This window comes from Phyllobates terribilis, unplaced genomic scaffold, assembly GCF_046119375.1.
Source record: "Phyllobates terribilis strain yellow unplaced genomic scaffold, ASM4611937v1 Scaffold_7__3_contigs__length_470593459, whole genome shotgun sequence".
NCBI lineage: Eukaryota > Metazoa > Chordata > Amphibia > Anura > Dendrobatidae > Phyllobates > Phyllobates terribilis.
The window spans coordinates 114,668,133-114,688,736 of NW_027362767.1; the positions used below are offsets into that span (position 1 = coordinate 114,668,133).

At 48.4% G+C, this 20,604-nt stretch overlaps 1 protein-coding gene and 1 pseudogene across 1 annotated transcript; one reads left to right on the top strand and one right to left on the bottom strand.

The window, feature by feature from the left end:
* Positions 1-12,858, top strand: part of LOC141155387 (protein transport protein Sec23A-like) — a 75,358-nt pseudogene extending 62,500 nt beyond the window's left edge.
* Positions 12,859-16,874: 4,016 nt separating this feature from the next.
* On the bottom strand, positions 16,875-20,479 carry LOC141155388 (DNA damage-regulated autophagy modulator protein 1-like). Its single transcript, XM_073642256.1, has 7 exons — positions 20,361-20,479; positions 19,623-19,690; positions 17,909-18,051; positions 17,559-17,730; positions 17,364-17,419; positions 17,115-17,201; positions 16,875-16,955 (listed from the first exon to the last, which is right to left on the bottom strand). The coding sequence occupies exons 1-7, from the start codon at positions 20,477-20,479 to the stop codon at positions 16,875-16,877; spliced, it is 726 nt and encodes a 241-aa protein (XP_073498357.1).
* Positions 20,480-20,604: the final 125 nt, after the last annotated feature.

The window sequence follows — 20,604 nt, forward strand, 5'->3', positions numbered from 1 at the left end:
GAACTTAGCTGTTTCAAGATGGGTCAAGGGGTTGTTATCAGTGAAGGCAGTGAACTTACTGGAGGCTAGATAGTGCTTGAACCTTTCAGTGATGGCCCAGACCAGGGCCAGGAACTCCAACTTAAAGCTGCTATAGTTCTCTGGGTTCCTCTCAGTCGGGCGGAGCTTCCTGCTTGCGTATGCGATCGCTTTCTCTTGGCCATTCTGCTTCTGACTTAAGACAGCTCCCAGTCCTTCGTTGCTGGCATCAGTATACAGCAGGAACGGTAGGCTGTAGTCAGGGTAGGCTAGGATCTCATCGCCTGTCAGGATCTCCTTCATCTCCTGAAACGACTCGGCTTGCTCCTTACCCCAGTGGAATGGGGGATTTCTGCCTTTGGGGGACTGCCCTACCAGGAGGTCTTGCAGAGGAGCTGCTTTCTTAGTGTAGTCCTTTACGAACCTCCGGTAGTATCCTACTAGTCCCAAGAACTGACGCACCTCCTTGAGGTTCTTCGGCTCCGGACACTTCTGGATGGCAGTGACTTTCTCCGGATCTGGTGCTACCCCTTCCAGACTGACAATGTGCCCCAGGTACTGTACCTTTCTCTTGAGCAGGTGGCACTTTGAGGGCTTCAACTTCATCCTGTACCGGGACAGTGACTCAAATACCTCTGCTAGGTGTTTCAAGTGGTCCTCGTACGTTCTGGAGTACATTATTACATCGTCCAGGTAAAGTAACACAGTCTCGAAGTTGCGGTGTCCCAGGCAGCACTCCATCAATCTCTGGAATGTTCCGGGGGCATTGCAGAGTCCAAACGGCATACTGTTGAACTCGCAGAGTCCCATCGGGGTAGTGAAGGTCGTCTTCTCCCAATCCTCCTCAGCCACAGCTACTTGCCAGTACCCACTAGTGAGGCCAAGGGTGGAAAAGTAATTTGCAGACTTTAAGGCAGCTAGGGACTCCTCTATGCGTGGTAAAGGGTATGCATCTTTATGTGTAATGCGATTTACTTGACGATAATCTACACACATTCTCATGCTCCCGTCCTTTTTCCTAACTAGCACTAGGGGAGCTGCCCAGAGACTACAACTATCCCTTATTACTCCCGCCTTTCTCATGTCCTGCAACATTTTCTTTGCCTTCTGGTAGTGAGCTGGTGGTATAGGCCTGTAACGTTCTTTGATTGGGGAATGGTCGCCTGTGGGGATATGATGTTGAACCCCCTTAATCCTCCCGAAGTCGTGGATGTTTACTGAACACCTGCGCGTATTCTTGAACCACCCGGTGTACACCCTGTTTCTGATGGCAGGAGTGGTGTCTGTCCCAACATGGAGCTGTTGACACCAATCCTCCACCTGGGTTGCAGGGTCATTATCCTCCACTTCATCTGGTGAGGTTAAGGACTCCGCCTTGTGAATGCAGTTGTTATTTACAGCATGTAATTTGGCAACAGTGGCATAACGTGGCAATCTGACCTCATCTTCCCCACAATTGAGAAGACGGACGGGCACCCTCCCATTGCGTACATCTACCACTCCCCTGGCGGTTAAGAGCGTGGGTCTGTGCTCGAAGCAAAGGGGTTCTACTACCGCCTGGTAGCTCTGTCCTCTAAGACCTATAGCAGCTCGACACCAGATGAGCATTTCACTCATTGGGGGAATGACAATGGGTATGGGGTCCGTTACCCGCACGTTACCTATTTCACCGTCTGTTAACCTTACTTGCTGTTGATACATCAGGACTCGAATCTCCCTCTGCAGTGCCCTCCTCTGTCTTGGTCTGGCAGTGTCGGCTATCTGTTGGAGCAAGCACACAACTTCTCCCAAACAGTTACCAACAATGTTAGTGCCTAGTACCATATACGGGTTGGTGTCATCAGGATTAGTCTCTACTACAATTAGCCCCTGGTCCTTCAGCTCCACTCTCCCCACCTTTACAGTCACATTCTTAACCCCGAGTAGGTTAAGGGGGAGTCCGTTTGAGGCATATACAGAAAGATTTGGAGCTGGCGGACGTAGATCGTCCATGGACCATAACCTCTTGTAGAGGACGTCAGGCATGATGGTTACCTGAGATCCTATGTCCAGCAGAGCGTGCGTCGGGATCCCGTCCAACAAAATGGACAGGAAAGGTCTTCCTCCGACGAACCTGTTGTACCAGTCTGATGGGCCTGCTGAGTTTACTCCTGGGTGTCAGCCCTCGGACCCAGGGTTTTCTCGTTTAAAGGACAATTCTGGGCGATGTGTCCGATCTTGCGGCAGCGGTAGCAGGCAGGGTCCTTCTGTGGACGGCGCTGGTCACTGGTCCTCGGTGAGGGTGGTGTTGGCCTCCTCCTCCTTCTCATCCAGGGGACATCCTCAGGGCTATCGGCTAACAGGATTTTCCCTCCTTCCTCGGGCTCCGTCCGCAGCTGCAGAGCACTCAGCACTGTGGTCAGGGTTTTGCTCAACTGACGCACCTCAGAGCGCAAACTGTCCAGTTCTTTAGGGGACGTTGCTGGAACCCTAGCTTCAGCAGCCACTGGGGAAAAGGTGGGTGTAGCAGGTACTGGGGTAGCCCCACCCTGGTAACATTGGACGGCATTTGTTTTCAGGGGCTGCTGTCCTTTTATAGCCATGTCCTTGAGATTGTCAAAGGTGACATCTCGATGATCCAGGGACCACCAACGCACTGTCCTGCTCTCCTCTGGAGACCTCAGTCCCTGGACAAACTGTTCCTTCAGCATTTTGTTCTCATTCTCAACGCTGGTTGGACTAACCTGGTTCAGAGCCCGCAGGGCCCCTTGTAGACGCCAGGTGTAGTCCTGAACATTGTCCTCCGGCTGTTGGGAACAGGTGTAGAACCTCATCCGGAGGTCCGCCTCAGTAAGATCCTCAAACACAGTCTGTAGTTTTTGAAATATTATGGACACTGACTCCTGGTCTGCGGCCGACCATGTTTCCACTTCCCGTTCCGCAGCACCGGTCAGTTGTCCCAATACAACAGCGGCTCTTTGTTTGCCTGTTATAGACTACATGTCCAAGATACTACATATCTTACATTTGAATCCAGACAGGGTATCTGGTTTGCCGTTGCACTGGGGGAGCCACTTTGCTCCAGGAATGTACGGTAAAGTTATGGGAATGACAGGGGTTACAGGCGCTGCTGGTGGAGCGGCCGCTTCGGCCTGCTCGTCGTCGGGCGCGGGTTGAACTTCAGGGACGTTGGCCGGCATGTCGGCGTTCTGCTGTTCTTTGGACATCCTGACGCCCCCCTAGTTTACCGTGGCCTACCTTCTAGCTTTTCTTCCGGTAGGCCGCAGCTCCGCAGGTGACGGTTATCTTCAGGATCTTGCGTCGCTTGCGTCCTACATCAGATCGTTCAGCGACGCTCCTTACAGGACCTGGCGCTTCTTGGTTTGATGTCGAAGCGTGGGGCGTGTGCGGGGCTTCGCGCTCTTTTGCAGGTACGCCCCTTAGTTTCCCGCGGTTACGCCCTTCTTCTCGCTCAGCGGCCCAACAATGGCGGCAATCTTCACCACAGTCAAATATACAGTTCACTTCAATAAAGGCGCACAGTACCCGGTGGCAACTGGCATAACACTCCGTCGTTGCAGCGGGCAAGGAATCCTGTTCATGACGCCAGAAAGAAGATGACCAGCCCAGGGGATGGGGATGACTCGGTACCCGGGCCTTTGCCTTGGGGATGTCGCGGTGGTCGGCTCCCAGGCCCGTACCCTGGGGTCTCTCTTAAAAGGGGGTTATTGGTTGTTAAGTTTATGAAAGTTCGTGACGCCACCTGTGGCTTCTGGTGAGAATCATCAGCGCTGCGCAGTCCTCTGAGGCCGGTGATAAGGCAGCTCGATGGTATAGCTCCCCATAGGTGGAGCTAGGCCTCAGGGCAGTGTATGAAGGGGGAATGCAGGACAGGCGAGACCTAGCCGGGTCAGAGCAAGAACAGGGACAGACACGATAGTCACTTCAGTACCTTTTACTGATGGAAATTCAGGCACGTCCTGGAGCACTGTAGGGTGAAGGGTGCATGTCAGGATCCTCCCCAATGAGCGGGTGTAGGGCCTCCTGTTTCTTGCCTCTGCGTAGAATGTTTCTGACCTGCCTGGAGCTAGGCCTAACTTTGTCTCTGCCCTGCGCTGGCTGACGTTGTGGTTGGGCCTTTTCTTGGAGTGCACGCTCCCAGCTTACGGGGCCTATGTGTCTCCTGGCTCTGTTACGTATCAGCACTTTAGCGATCCCGGGACTTGTAGTTCTCCAGGGATTCCGGTTATGTCATAGAGATCCCGGTAAGCTTCGGACCCGGTGTCCGGTAACTGCTTCGGGGTGAGCTAGTTAAGCTCCTCTGCCCCCTATGTACTAACTCTCCACTCGCCTTCGGCTTACTCGGGCCCTCACTAGGCTATACACACTAACAGCAGCTTGCCGTGCTTCTCCGATCTTATGGCGCCGGCACACCTAAAGCTCCCTATTCTGAGCTTCAACTGAGTCTGGACTGTGCTCCACTGCAGACTTACCTCTCTCAGGCTTCTCTACTGCAGGAACTTTCTCAACAGACTTGGCTCTCTGTCGACTCCAGACTGAACTGCCTGGCTCCACCTTCCCTATTTATATCCCTAACGGGCTCCCTCTGCTGGTCTGAGGTGGAAGGTGGAGATGTGTGAATGGTCATGGGGGCCTCTTGTGGAGGAATCCATCAATGCACTCTTCCGGGATCTGTGATACCAAGCGCAGCTGGGCGTCACAGATGCCGGGTGTGACGCGGAGGGGTAACCCCGCCCACAACCCAGCAGCCACCAGTGGAACGCGAAAGAGGGACCTTCGGCTGCAGCCTGGACTTGTCGTGACGTCAGCGGATGTCAGCGCTGGCTGCAGCCGGGGGTCACGTGAAAAGGCACCACAAGGTATTCAGAGAAATACTTTTGGGCCCTGGGGGAATACATTGGGGGATCATATAAAGTAGTGGACAACCCCATTCAAGTGTTTATTCAGGACTTAGTTTTTAAACCCATAGTAAAAAAAAAATAAAACAGGCAGATAGTTGCTCACTACTTGCCTGTTGTAGCATCGGCGTCTCTGCCCCTTGCTAGGCAGAGATGCCGTTCCCCTCACCTCTCTGCTCCGTGCTCGGCGTCCTCCTCCCGCGCTGCTGGCAGCGCGCGCTGCTTCCCAGGCACTGTGCTTAGGGTGCGCTCCCTCTCTCTTAAAGGGGCCGCTCGCGCCATCCTAAGGAGTCCCCGGCCAATTGCCGGAGGATCTCCCATATATAAGGCACCTCCTCCAAAATGGAGGTGCCCGAGCAAAGTTGTTTGCACTGTGTCTTCCTGTGCTTCAGCCCTCAGGTCCCGCTGCTAGCCTGACTTCTCGTCCTGCCTGCCAGCCTGTTATCCACCAGTTACCTGCCTGTTACCTGCCTTGTCTGCCAGACCGCTCACCTGGGAGCGTCCACCAGTTACCTGCCTGTCTCCTGCCTCGTCTGTCAGACCGCTCACCTGGGAGCGTCCGCCAGTTACTTGCCTGTTACCTGCCTTGTCTGCCAGACCACTCACCTGGGAGCGCCCACCAGTTACCTGCCTGTCTCCTGCCTCATCTGTCAGACCGCTCACCTGGGAGCGTCCACCAGTTACCTGCCTGTTACCTGCTGTCTCTGTCAGCCTGCTCACCTGGGAGCGCCCGCCAGTTACCTGTCAGGTATCCGCCTCGCCTGTCTACCCAGAGACTGTCCACGTCACTTGCCGTGACCACCTGCCTGTCTACCCGGAGACTGTCCCCGTCACTTGCCGTGACCACTTGCTGTGGCTACCTGCTTGCCTTCCCTGGGAGTCACCCGCTTCCTTACAAGGACTTCCCCTTTGTATTGCAGCTCAGAGGTTCCACCTCCCGGCCTCGTTACAGTTTGCTCGGGCCTTGGAACCCGGTGGCACCCAAGCTCCCTCACTCTCGGACCTATGCCATGAACTATCCCATCAGAGGTCCCAACAGGAGTCCATCCTGAGTCACCTGCGTAGTGTTAACTCCCGCCTGGACACACTGACTGCCTCATTGGGAGCTGCTTCCACTCGCACAACTACTACCCCGGCAGCGTCGCTGCCCTTCAATACCATGGCATCCCTTCCCGGTCCTCGCCTTTCCACCCCGCCTCGTTTTGGTGGAGACCCCGGCCTGGCACGGACTTCATTAACCAGTGCACCCTGCACTTCGAACTCTTGGCACACCAGTTCACCACCGATCGGGCCAAGGTGGCCTTCATCATGTCCCATCTCACAGGGGAGGCACTGTCCTGGCTAAATCCTCTATGGGAGAGAGGAGACCCCCTGGTGTCCAACTTGCCAGCCTTTCTCACGGCTTTCCGGAAAGTCTTCGACGAACCAGGAAGAAAGACCTCTTCTGCCTCCTCTCTGCTTCGCCTCCACCAAGGGAGTCTCACCGTGGGCCAATATGCCATACGGTTCCGTACCCTTGCTTCCAAGCTTGCCTGGGATAACGAGGCCCTGGTGTCCGTCTTCTGGGAGGGCCTATCCGGCCGGATTAAAGGTGAACTTGCCGGTCGGGACATTCCAACCACCCTGGATGACTTGGTGACACTTGCCACCCGGATTGACATCCGGTTCCAGGAGCGTACCAAAGAGGTCACCCATGAGAGGAAGTTTCCCCGCCTTGCTCCTACTTTCCAGAGACCCGTCTCTTCATCTGTAACTTCCCGGGCGCACTCGCCAGAGCCCATCCAGGTCGACCAAACCAAGATGGTCAAAACCCGTCAAGAGTCAAGCCGTGCCGAGGGGAGCTGTTTCTACTGTGGCAGTAAGGAGCACCAGATCCGTGCCTGCCCAGAGAGGTCGGGAAACGCCTGTGTCTAGGATCGCTCAGAGAGGTCGCCCTAGACAAGAGTAAACCCTCTCCATCTCTGATGCTGTCGGTCTCTATCATCTGCGGGGAGAACCGTTACTTTGAACTAGCTCAACTTGATTCTGGAGCTGCCGGAAATCTCATTTCTCAGTCCCTGGTAGAGAAATACCGCATTCGCACTAAACCTCTGGCTGAACCCTTATCTGTCACCTCCGTGGATGGGGGTCTCTAACCGCAACCCATCCAACTCATCACCGAACCGATAACGCTGCAGGTGGGAATGCTGCACTCTGAGAGCATCTTCTTCCATGTTCTACCGGGACTCTCTCACGCCCTTTTGTTAGGCCTACCTTGGCTCCAGAGACATGCACCCGTGCTGAATTGGCAGACCGGAGAAGTCCTACGCTGGGGGCAGGACTGCCATAAGACTTGTTTAGTTCCTGTTCATCCTGCTCGTCCCTCTCCTTCTCCAGCCAATCTACCCGGCCTACCGGTCCCTTATTGGTCTTATGCTGATGTTTTCAACAAGAAAGAAGCAGAGACATTACCCCCTCATAGACCATACGATTGCCCAATAGACCTGGTACCCCGCGCTACTCCACCCCGTGGGCGTATTTACCCGTTGTCCGCTGCCGAGACCCGGGCCATGTCTGAATATATCGAGGAAAATTTGGCCCGGGGATTTATCCGGAAATCTACCTCCTCGGCGGGAGCAGGCTTCTTCTTCGTTAAAAAAAAGGATGGTTCACTCCGTCCCTGTATTGACTATAGAGGTCTTAACCGGATCACGGTGAAGAATAAATACCCCCTTCCGCTCATTCCTGAATTATTTGACCGTCTGAGGGGTGCCAGAATCTTCACCAAGCTGGATCTCCATGGGGCGTATAACCTGGTCCGTATCCGTCGGGGGGATGAATGGAAGACGGCATTCAACACCCGGGACGGCCACTATGAATACCTCGTAATGCCCTTCGGCCTCTGTAATGCTCCCGCCGTCTTTCAAGAGTTGGTCAATGACATCTTCCGTGACCTTCTCTACTCCTGCGTGGTGGTGTACCTGGACGACATCTTGATCTTCTCTCCGGATCTTCCCGCACACCGGAGGGACGTTCGTCAAGTCCTGCTCAGGCTCAGGCAAAACCACCTCTACGCAAAATTTGAGAAGTGCCTCTTTGAGCAGACCTTGCTTCCATTTCTGGGCTACGTCATCTCCCAGACCGGCCTACAAATGGATCCTGAGAAACTTTCTGCCATCCTGAAGTGGCCCCTACCGGAGGGGTTCAAGGCTATTCAGCTGTTCCTGGGCTTCGCCAGCTACTTCCGCCTCTTCATTCCGCACTTCTCTTCCAGGACTGCCCCTATCTCTGCTCTCACCTGTAAGGGCGCTAGTCCCAAAGAATGGCCGCCCGAGGCAGAGGAGGCCTTCCTTTCTTTGAAACAAGCTTTCGCCTCCGCTTCTGTGCTGCACCGTCCGGACTGCAACAAACAATTCTTCTTAGAAGTAGATGCTTCCTCCTCCGGAGCCGGAGCGGTACTCACCCAAAAGTCGCCATCCGGGAGAATGGTAACCTGCGGCTCCTTCTCCAAACTCTTCTCCTCGTCTGAGCGCAATTATTCTATGGGAGACCGAGAATTGTTAGCCGTTAAGTTGGCACTGGAGGAGTGGCGTTACTTGCTCGAGGGGGCTCTTCATCCGGTAATAATTTATACGGACCACAAAAACTTGGCTTACCTCCAGAGTGCCCAAAGACTTAACCTGCACCAGGCCCGGTGGTCCTTGTTCTTCGCCCACTTTGATTTCATTCTTCATTTCCGCCCGGCTGACAAAAATATCAAAGCCGATGCCTTGTCCCGATCCTTTCTGTCCTCCGATCTTGAGGAGGAGCCTAAGCACATCATCGACCCCGCCAAGGTAATGCAGGTGGCCCCCGTGGATCTGAATCGTCTTCCACCCGGTAAGACGTTCGTGACAGTACCTGATCATGAGAAGGTTCTGAACTGGGGACATTCGTCTAAACTAGCCGGCCATGCTGGCCGAAAGAAGACCCTCCAGCTTATTACCCGGCATTACTGGTGGCCTACCCTGCGCAAGGAGGTAATAGACTTTGTCTCGGCCTGTGCGTCCTGCGCTCGCAACAAGGTTCCTAGACATCTGCCAGCCGGCCGCCTTCTGCCTCTTCCCGTACCTGCTGCCCCGTGGCAGCATATAGCCATGGACTTTATAACGGATCTCCCTGTCTCTGCTGGTTGTACGGTCATTTGGGTGGTCGCTGACCGCTTCTCTATTTTCCCTCTCCATGGTCTTCCTCTCCACATCGTGTCCGATCGAGGGGTCCAGTTCACCTCTCGCTTCTGGAGAGCCACGTGTAAACTGCTGGGGGTCACCTTGGACTTCTCTTCTGCTTATCACCCACAGTCCAATGGTCAAGTAGAGCGGATCAACCAAATTTTAACCAGTTACCTCCGGCACTTTGTTAATGCCCACCATTCCGACTGGGTGGATCTTTTACCGTGGGCCGAATTCTCCTATAATAATCACGAGAGTGAATCCTCTTCCAAATCCCCGTTTTTTACAGTCTACGGTCAAAATCCCCGGATCCTGTTTCCCGTCTCCACCTCCGTGGACAACCCAGCCGCGGAGTCTCTTGTTAGCAAATTCTCCTCCATTTGGGAGAGTACCAGATCCGCACTTCTTCAGTCCTCCGAGCGGATGAAGAGACAGGCTGACAAGAGACGTCTGGATCTGCCCCAATTCCGTCCTGGAGATAAAGTCTGGCTCTCGTCCAAATATGTCCGGCTCAAGGTTCCTTCCTACAAGTTAGGGACCCGGTTCATCGGCCCACTGGAAGTTATCAAGCAAATCAACCCGGTGGCCTATAAATTGAAACTCCCGGCCAACTTGCGGATCCCCAACTCCTTCCATGTATCTCTCCTCAAACCCGTGGTACTTAACTCTTTTTCCAAGTCTACAGGTACGCCTCCTGCTCCGGTCTCCGCTGAAGACGAGTTTGAGGTATAGAGCATTCTGGCCATCAAGAGGGTAAGAGGAAGGACCTTTTTTCTAGTGGATTGGAAGGGGTTTGGTCCTGAAGAGAGAACATGGGAGCCCCGGGAGAACATCCATGCCCCGCTCATCCTTGATAAATTTCTCTCTGGCCTAAGAAAGGGGGGGGCCTAAAGGGGGGGGTACTGTAGCATCGGCGTCTCTGCCCCTTGCTAGGCAGAGACGCCGTTCCCCTCACCTCACTGCTCCGTGCTCGGCGTCCTCCTCCCGCGCTGCTGGCAGCGCGCGCTGCTTCCCAGGCACTGTGCTTAGAGCGCGCGCGCTCCCTCTCTCTTAAAGGGGCCGTGCGTTCCGTCCTAAGGAGTCCCCAGCCAATTGCCGGAGGATCTCCCATATATAAGGCACCTCCTCCAAAATGGAGGTGCCCGAGCAAAGTTGTTTGCACTGTGTCTTCCTGTGCTTCAGCCCTCAGGTCCCGCTGCTAGCCTGACTTCTCGTCCTGCCTGCCAGCCTGTTATCCACCAGTTACCTGCCTGTTACCTGCCTTGTCTGCCAGACCGCTCACCTGGGAGCGTCCACCAGTTACCTGCCTGTCTCCTGCTTCGTCTGTCAGACCGCTCACCTGGGAGCGCCCACCAGTTACCTGCCTGTTACCTGCCTTGTCTGCCAGACCGCTCACCTGGGAGCATCCACCAGTTACCTGCCTGTCTCCTGCCTCATCTGTCAGACCGCTCACCTGGGAGCGTCCACCAGTTACCTGCCTGTTACCTGCTGTCTCCGTCAGCCCGCTCACCTGGAAGCACCCACCAGTTACCTGTCAGGTATCCGCCTCGCCTGTCTACCCAGAGACTGTCCCCGTCACTTGCCGTGACCACCTGCCTGTCTACCCAGAGACTGTCCCCGTCACTTGCCGTGACCACCTGCCTGTCTACCCAGAGACTGTCCCCGTCACTTGCCGTGACCACCTGCCTGTCTACCCAGAGACTGTCCCCATCACTTGCTGTGACCACCTGCCTGTCTACCCAGAGACTGTCCCCGTCACTTGCTGTGGCTACCTGCTTGCCTTCCCTGGGAGTCACCCGCTTCCTTACAAGGACTTCCCCTTTGTATTGCAGCTCAGAGGTTCCACCTCCCGGCCCCGTTACACCTGTTCTACCCGGCATTGGCACAGAGCGATCACTGACTGCTCCTGGTGGAAATTCAGTTCCTCAACTTCAAAAGCATAATTTTTCCTCTTCCGCACTGTTGACAGGGCGTGACTGTTGACGTCATACTGATCGATAGCTGGCTCCCTGCAATTAGGCAGAGGGGAGCCGGATGTCAATCAGCATGATGTTGGCAGTCACGTTCTGTCAACAGAACAGAGTGAAAAAGAAGCCGCTGCTCTGTCAACGTGACATCAGGGGAAGCTGCTGAATAACCGGTAGGAGCGGTGTGTGACTGCTCTGTTCTGGCAGAGATAAGCACCGGGCACAAGAGGCAGCTAGGTAGCTCCTACCTGCCTGTTAATTTTTAGGCCCATAGCTAAAAAAAAAAATAGTCTTGGATAAACCCTTTAACTGTCCCCATTAATTGGGGCGGATGTGCAGTACCTGACTGAGGCCATTATTCCATTGACAGAGCTGAGCAGTACCGGCCGCTGCCAATGTTGAGAACAGCTGATTGGCGTGGGTGCCAGGTAATAAATGACCTATTCTAAGGATAGGCCATTAATGTTAAAGTCCCGGACACCCCCTCTAAGGTTAAAGCCAATTTCTAAGCATATGAGAAATTGAGAGAGATTTCTTGAATCGTAACAGTGTTCAATGTGCATTTACTGTTACGGATCCAGGTGGTGGAACCTCTGTGCTGCGGTGCAAGGAGGGGCCAGAGGGGCGTGACTAAGTATCAACTCGGTCCGACCAAGGTCGCACTGCGGCTCAGTTGACTCCGTGAACCAGGGAGGAACAGAGCAGAGGAAACAGGTGCACTCTGGGACCGACCTTGAATGAGAGCAGGTGACTCCCACAGGTGAGAAGGCAGGAACTGACCGGTACAGCGGATGAGCTTCGGCTGGCAGGCTGACGGGTGGTTCGGGTAGACAAGCAGGCTGATTAGGCAGATAGATAGTCAGGCGAGTGTTTTGGGTAGACAAGCTGGCGGCACAACTGATAGCTGGCTGGTGCTTCCAGGTAAGCGGGCTGGCAGACACGGCAGGTAACAGGCAGGTGCTTCCAGATAAGCAGGCGGGCAGAGCCCATAGACAGACTGGCGGACTGGACTGTAGACAGACTGTCGGGCTGAAGAGAAGACAGGCTAGCGGACTGAGCAGAAGAACAGACTGGTGAACAGGCCTGATTTGCAGAGGACCTGGGGGCTGAAGCAAAGTAAGAATCACAAAGTAACAACCTTGCACGGGCACCTCCATATTGGTGGAGGTGCCTCTTTTAGGGAAAGCCCTCCGGTGATTGGCCGGGGACTTTTTAGGACGGCGCGCGTGACCTCTTTAAGAGGGAGTGAGCGCGCACGCCCTAAGCACAGAGCCATGGAAGCTGTGTGCACCAGCAGCAGCTGCAGCGAGGCCGGAAGACGCTGGAGCAGGACCGCAGCGGTAAGGGGGACGGCGTCTGTGCCTGGCAGGGGGCAGAGACGCCGATGCTACATTTACAATGCCAATAGTCATACATTTGTTCTATTGAGAGAAACAGATGAGAATCTAAATCAGCTTGTGGCTGCAAGTGTGCGATTTTTGTGATCAACCATTTGTATTGGCTTTCTGCAATGTGCAGTCACACAGTGACTGCAGAAATTTCTCTTGAGCCTGGAAAATGCCATTAAGCTTCAGTTCAGTTCAGTAAAAATTATTTTTAAAATGTACTATACATGCTACATGTAATTATTTCTGTCTATACATTATATTAATGCTTTTTACAAAATGATGTATTCTTAAATAAATTTCATTGCAGGAAACTGGGGCCCCTATTCTCACAGATGATGTCAGTTTACAAGTTTTTATGGATCACCTGAAGAAATTAGCGGTTTCCAGTGCAGCCTAGATGTTTAAAAGGACATTATGGAGCAATCTTTGTTGATACACTCCTGCATTACATTGGATAATGATACGTTTTAAAAAATCTATATAGGCGATATACCTTTAGATATCTTTTTTTTATTGCACGATTCAACCTTTAAATCAGAAAACTGTCTTTCCCACAGTATGATCTTGTAAAGCGACTCATTAACAACCGTAACGAATACTTTTGCAATGCCAAAAAAGGAGTCAAATATATTATACTATAGAGGATACAAAGACCAATTGTTTTTATAACAAAACAAGATCAACATAATTAGACTTGGGTTTATTACCCCGAAATGAACTGTCTTTCTTTTATCTTCTTTGCAACAGCCCTGTTTGTTGTAGTTTCACTTTAACCATTTGTTTTATTCTGATTGGTTTTCTGCTAAATGTCTGATTTGGATTAGTTCTGTAGTGACCACCTATCATCCCGCTTTATTATTCCTTTTTCCTATAAGAATCAACACTTGCCACAATGGGACATTTCTGTTCTACTAATGATCAGAGCTCTTATTGCCATAATGAGCTTTCTTTAAAATTATAGAAAGATGTTGCGGCATCCTTGGGAGATTGAAAAGTTATTCAGATTTTTCAAAGGTTTTATGGACTGATGAAATGAGAGTGACTCTTGATGGGCCAGATGGATGGGCCAGAGGCTGGATCAGTAAAGGGCAGAGAGCTCCACTCCGACTCAGACGCCAGCAAGGTGGAGGTGGGGTACTGGTATGGTCTGGTATCATCAAAGATGAACTTGTGGGACCTTTTCGGGTTGAGGATGGAGTGAAGCTCAACTCCCAGACCTACTGCCAGTTTCTGGAAGACAACTTCTTCAAGCAGTGGTACAGGAAAAAGTCGGTATCATTCAAGAAAAACATGATTTTCATGCAGGACAATGCTCCATCACATGCATCCAACTACTCTACAGCATGGCTGGCCAGTAAAGGTCTAAAAGAAGAAAAAATAATGACATGGCCCTCTTGTTCACCTGATCTGAACCCCACAGAGAACCTGTGGTCCATCATAAAATATGAGATCTACAGGGAGGGAAAACAGTACACCTCTCGGAACAGTGTCTGGGAGGCTGTGGTGGCTGCTGCACGCAATGTTGATGGAAAACAGATCAAGCGACTGACAGAATCTATGGATAGAAGGCTGTTGAGTGTCATCATAAAGAAAGGTGGCTATATTGATCACTAATTTTTTTGGTTTTGGTTTTTGCATGTCAGAAATGTTTATTTCTAAATTTTGTGCACTGATATTGGTTTACCTGGTGAAAATAAACAAGTGAGATGGGATTATATTTGTTTTTTATTAAGTTGCCTAATAATTCGGCACAGTAATAGTTACCTGCACAAACAGATATCCTCCTAAGATAGCCAAATCTAAAAAAAACCCACTCCAACTTCCAAAAATATTAAGCTTGGATATTTATGAGTCTTTTGGGTAGATTGAGAACATAGTTTTTGATCAATAATAAAAATAATCCTTTAAAATACAACTTGCCTAATAATTCGGCACACAATAGTAAAATGTAATAAAATTACATTACATACACAAATGTAATAAAATACAATAAGATCGATGGAACCGGTGCTCCGTGCTGGAAAAAGTCTCCCTCAGAGTCGTGGCATCATGTGCAAAGCACATCAGGATTACCATTCCAATGGCTGGCAGACCGATTACCAAGCATTTTCGCTGCATTTCAGCTCGGAAAAACCGCCGTGAAAACACATCAAAAACGCTACGTGTGCACTTAACTATAAAGTGATTCTCAACCTTTGAACGAACCTAAGTGATCCGTTCAGAAGAGGAGTAATTTCTTCTCTTTACTCACTTTCAATTCTCCACCAGGAAATTGTACGGCTAAATTCATCGGACAGTGAGAGGACGATCTCATGCTTACAATGTCACTAGAAAAATGGCAGCACTGTTGTGATCCATTATATAAAGGAAGTAATCAGACATCCTTGTCAGAAACTTCTCTTAAAGTCTTACACAGAGCTTATTTCATACCAGCTAAACTTAATAAAATATACCCTAACGTATCAGACAAATACTTTAGAGGGTGCAATATATTGGGAGACATGAAACGTATCTGGTGGATGCAGGTTAAGGCTCTAGTCTCGAGGGTCTCGGGAAAGTCCATTAAATGTAGCCCTACTGTCATGTTACTCGGAGACAAGTGTAAGGCGGCGGTGTTCACACCGTGCAGTAACTGAGGCAGTGACCCAAGCAAGTCCAACATAAACAGCTTTTATTTCAGCAACTCACGGGTTAACAGAAAGTCCTCCGGTTCGCAGCCGGGTTAACAGAAAGTCCATACACAATGGTTGCCGTGGGCAATGGCCGTGCCGGCCGCTCAGAGCCTGACAGGTGCAGAGGGTTCCCAGGCAGGGGTTCAGCCACCCTCAATCCTGCTGAGCTTCCCTGCTCTGCTCCTAGCAGGCTCCAACATAGAACAACACTAATCCTTAGTGCAGGGATTTTAAAGGACCTGTGGCAAAAGCCACTGGAAAACCCGGGTCGGAGGGAGGAGGCCGCCCCACTGCCTCCTGTGACCTCCTACAAGAAATGAAGGCCTTGCCGGGTTTTACTAATCTGCCTTAGCCAGGTAGTCTGACCAGGTCATTGCTCACCTTCATTCCTACATTGCAGCCGCAGCTGTGTCTGTGACTGCAATGCACTCCAATGGACTTAATAGGTCTCTGTACACATTCTGGGGGATATATACCGCCCCTCGTGTACGATCCCGGTCACTGCCTCACACAAGCCAGTGGGAATTTCCAATAAAACTTTTCGTCTAATACATTTTATTACCATGGCAGCCAGAATTCATATAGCATCACAATGGAAATCTACAGCTTTGTCAATAAATATGGTTAAAGATAGAATAAATACAATAATGCTATATGAAAGAATTGATGCTACCAAAACGGACTCTCTAGAAACTTTTTTGAATACATGGACTCCATGGATGGACTCACAACATGATCAGAACGTAAGTCAGGCTATAATTATATCTCCATGACAATGCTAACTTTAGCGATTGATCTTTCCTATATACTTACCAATTTATTTTGATTAAGGAATAATTGATTGGTAATGCTATATTTATCCTCTATTCTTGTCTCCCTTTCTTTTTTTCGATCCCTCCCCTTAGAATGTGTTAATCTTCTGTTTTATAATGAACCTCACAAAAAATATTCATATTTTATGTACAAGAATATATCTTGACCCCCTGCGCGGGGATTATGGTTTGCTCATTGGCAACTATGTTTGTTAAAGTTAAAATTAATAAAACACTTTTGTAACTAAAAAATATATATATATTTATTTAAAAGGAATCCAAAATGAATTCATTCTGAAGAGTTAGCCTGCGCATCCTGCCTTTGGTAATATAAGCCACATTCATAGCCATAGAGATGGTTTAGCACCATCTATAGAGCATGTTGATGTTGCACTATGCAGGGGCATTATGGCATCAAGGCCATTTTAATTGTCCCAGTAGGACGGCTCTAGATATTCTAAATGTTCTTCAGTACTCCAGCAATCACAATGGCTGATGAGTTCTGCTGCTTTGTGTCCCGGAACATTGTTGTTATTGATGTCCATCTCTTCCATGATGGATCACTCATTTCTTTACTCTTCGGTACCTGCTTTGCTCCTAACTTCTTCTCATTTCTAGTTCTGTCCATCTTCCAGAAGAAGTGCATCTGCAGGGCCATTCTGGTACCATGAGTGGTATTCAACAATTGACTTTGTAATTTCCCATCACATTACAAAATTGATGGTAATTTTGATCTGTGCAGATAACCACAGTGACCTACATGTAAATGGCCAGCTTCTGTGGAATCACCCGCTCCTTGTCCTGCTGCAGGTCTTAGGGGTCAGGTCTTCATTTCCCTTTATCCGACTTGCAGGAAGATGTTATGATCCAGCACAGATGGTTTGAGTTGTCTTTATGTCGTTCCAGCCATAGTTCTTACCCTTTGGACTTTATACGGGCATTTTGAAGGCCTGGTTCTTTTCCCTTAGACAGATGGTGACACCTTCTCGGGAGATCTTTAAAGACAAACTCTAAGGAAAAGAAGAAAATACATTTATTATTAGAAATCATTGAACTGTGGCATCTCTGTCATCATCTATTTTATATAAGCAATTGAATTTTTCAATGTAACAAATCTTTAACTGAAACAGTTTTGGTGCTTATAAGACCTTCACACGTCATTTACTCACCTGGAAATCGGTATAATTTGTAAGTTGGTGCATTACCAGGCCGACTAATCCTGTCCACTCAGCTATCATGCCGGTCATATAGAAGATCTGCAGAAGATAGAGAACGTTATTACCGGACTATACTCACCAATGCATCTGTCTGGCATGGTATAAGATGGAAGGATGACTTGTACACCGAGAGTTTATCATTTACTTTTACACAGGACACTAGTGAGTTATGCAAAATGGTGAAACGTGAAATAAACTTACCGCCATACAGAGGCCATTGCATAGCTGGAAGAAGTCGGCGCACATATCTGCAGCAACTGGAAGGACGTGTTAAGAAAAGTACCAGAATGTTGTTGTTATAGTGTTTCCTATAATCATGACTGACCAATGAAATAATGGTCACAATGGAGCACACCTTACACACCTAAACACACTGAATTATTTAGAAAAGGATACATATAAGCAATAACAGAATTGTCATCAAAGTTGCTGCCAGTCTAAAGTGGCAGATGCACCGGCTGCTGAAGGATCTCTTGTACAGGTACACAGATTGACATAAGTTGTACATGGCAAGAAGAAAAAAAGCCATTCCTGCACCGATCCTGTGGGCTGTAGGGTTGGTTTTCACCTGCGAAAAGAAATATGAGTGTCATTAATAAGGTCATCTTGGAGATGTGAGAATACATAAGAGCAAGGTCCGCCCCACTGTAATATACTGGACTCCAGGTAGTCACCATAGTATGTGTTATACTGAGCCTGAGGTCCTGAGTATTACTGGAGACTTTATATAAAACCTAATAACTAACCGAATATACAGCATTAACCGCGGTCCCAATGCACACGATCCATCCAACGATGAGAAGGATTTTCTGGCAGATGATATACCGCTTCTCTGATGGCTCAGACTGAATAATCATGAACCTATACTGGATGTAAGCGATGCCAGCTCCTGAAATACACAGAGCAAGTTATCAACCAGATATTTCTATACCACTGCTGTAGAAAACCTGATCTTAAGAATGCACCAATGATTGTTAGAGGTTTAAAAATATTTAGATTTGAGAGTCCGCAGTGGTTGATACCTTTTAATGGCTAACTGAAAAGATGGTAACAGATTGCAAGCTTTCCAGACTACTCAGGTTTCTTCATCAGGCAGAATCTGAAGAGTCACATATTTATACATGAAAAAAGAATAGATCTACCTGTGGCCAAACATTTTTGTATCCCTGATCACAGCATCAAGGACATGAAATTACTGGTATTAAAAGGTAATTTAAAATTTCAGAGAGACAGAAAACTTTGGGAATATAAACTCATGACAACCTTTGACACCTTCAGAGCAGGAATGAATGTGTTGCATGGATTTATGGCATTCTACATCAACTAAGGAATGTGGTCCTCAGACCTATGGGGTCATCACAACCCTGGACCAGACCTCAATCACAGGATAATAAAACTTTCACACTCGTTATCTATGAACTATTCCAATATTTATGGCCACAACTGTGTTTATCTCTCTCCAATAGTAATAACTCTGCTTTATGTCACTTGTCTCATCTATTACATTATTTCTGTGTCCTGCTGTGTATAAATATGTGACTCTTCAGACTTTGTGTTATACTATGCCTGATGACGAAACCTGAGTAGTCTGGAAAGCTTGCAATTTGTTACCATCTTTTCAGTTAGCCATTAAAAGGTATCAGCCACTGAGGACTCTCAAATCTAAATATTTTTCTATCTACTGGCTAACACGGTACAAAAATATATTTTTCCTGTTAGAGGTTTAGAGATTTAAAGGAGTTATCTGGGACTTTAATAGACTATCCTTATATCAAATTGATGGATTATAAAAGTGTGAGAGAAAAGAATCCATCTTGTTTGTCTGTGGTATCCATTTTGTCTTCACTCTTATGTAATGGTCATCAGGTAACACTGAGGGGCAGTGAGGTTTCACGTTACTGTTCACTCCCCTATGGTTACTATTGGTTCATAGGTCAGAGGGAACTATTCCTTTGTCTCTGACCCTATTTAAAGTGTCACATGTGTTAATAAAGCAGAAGTCTTTTTCTAGTACACCATTCCTGGCTGTGCTGTACTGATTTCCCGAGCGCTCGTAAAACAAATCTTATTAATTTGGAGTTCGGAAGGCATAGAGGAGAGCGTATTTCGCTCACAAAAGTTAATAATTATTTAAGGGAGTCCCCAGAGCTTTCATGGCTGATCGGGCACAGATCCTTAGTTTTGATGGGGGTTGTGCCTGGTATTACAGCTGTGTCTAATATACTTTACTGGGACTGAGCTGCCAAAACAGTCAGTACCAGTAATTACCACTGGCAAAAGAACAAAAAGACCCCTTAAATCAGGTAAACAGTGGAGTATCAGACCCAGAAGCCCACCTATCTGATATTAATGGGCTATCAATCTTCTAGTCCCAGAGTACCCCTTTAATGTCACCTCTGAGCACAGAATTGTGGAGGTTTTCATGATGATTTATTCCTACAGGATGCAGCATTTACTTACCAAGAATGGAATTAACCATGAAAATGACTGTGTAGATCACAGATTCTGGGTATTGTTTTCCCGTGTGACTGCAAAAGATAAGGAAAATATTAAGAATAATTAGAACACAAGTGGAGTAATTGTCATGTATAATTGTCCTAAATTATATGTTTTGACCAAACACAAATTGAAGCCAAGGGTACATGAGAGGAAAGTTATCAGACTGAATGCAGTAAAAACATCAGATGATCAAGTCTCCTGGAGGAGACTGAAGTTTTAAAAAATATAAAAATGTAAAAAAAAAACATAAAAATTAAAATTATTTCCATTTTCCCTTATTAAAAAAATTATTAAGAAAATAAACATATTTTGTATTGTGCGTCCGTAAAAGTCAAATCTTTCAAAATATGAAATTAATTAAACTGATCGGTAAATACCAGAAAAAAAAAAAAAATTGAAACACCAGAAATAGATCAAAAATATCAATTTAAGGCCTCAAAAATACGATTCATCCGGCTATAAACAATCCCTCATATGGCGGTTTGTTACATAAAAACGTTATGGCGCTTGGAAGAAGGGAAGGGAAAAATGGAAATGTAAAAAGAAAATGGTCCTCAGCGGGAAGGGGTTAATAATGTACTAATTATAATGCAATAAGAACATTCCAGGAAATATAATAATATAATTAGAACATTCCATGACTTAATACCAAAATAATATAAAATGATACTACAGAACTATTTCCCAGTACCCTCTTACCTGATGTAAGGATATTTATTGTGCCCTGAGATTATAGTCAGGGCAGCTAGGACACAGAGGCCCAATAGCGTCCATAAGATCCACAAGATGGGCAATAATGCCAAACCCCGGATCTCCATGATGGAAGATGATTAGCCAAGCGAAAGCTTCTACTCTCTCTCTCTCTATCTCTCTCCGTCTGTTTCTCTCCGTATTCACAGATAAGAAGGCTGAGGTAGTATCAGCCAGAGATTTAATAGGCTTA

What these genes read in the sequence shown, in the direction of transcription:
- LOC141155388 (XM_073642256.1), bottom strand. Translation starts at nt 20,479, where the DNA reads ATGGAGATCCGGGGTTTGGCATTATTGCCCATCTTGTGGATCTTATGG. An exon ending in CATGGTTAATTCCATTCTTG is followed by an intron (nt 18,052 to 19,622) that starts GTAAGTAAATGC and finishes TGTGTATTTCAG; the next exon opens with GAGCTGGCATCGCTTACATC. An exon ending in CGGTTAATGCTGTATATTCG is followed by an intron (nt 17,731 to 17,908) that starts GTTAGTTATTAG and finishes TTCTTTTCGCAG; the next exon opens with GTGAAAACCAACCCTACAGC.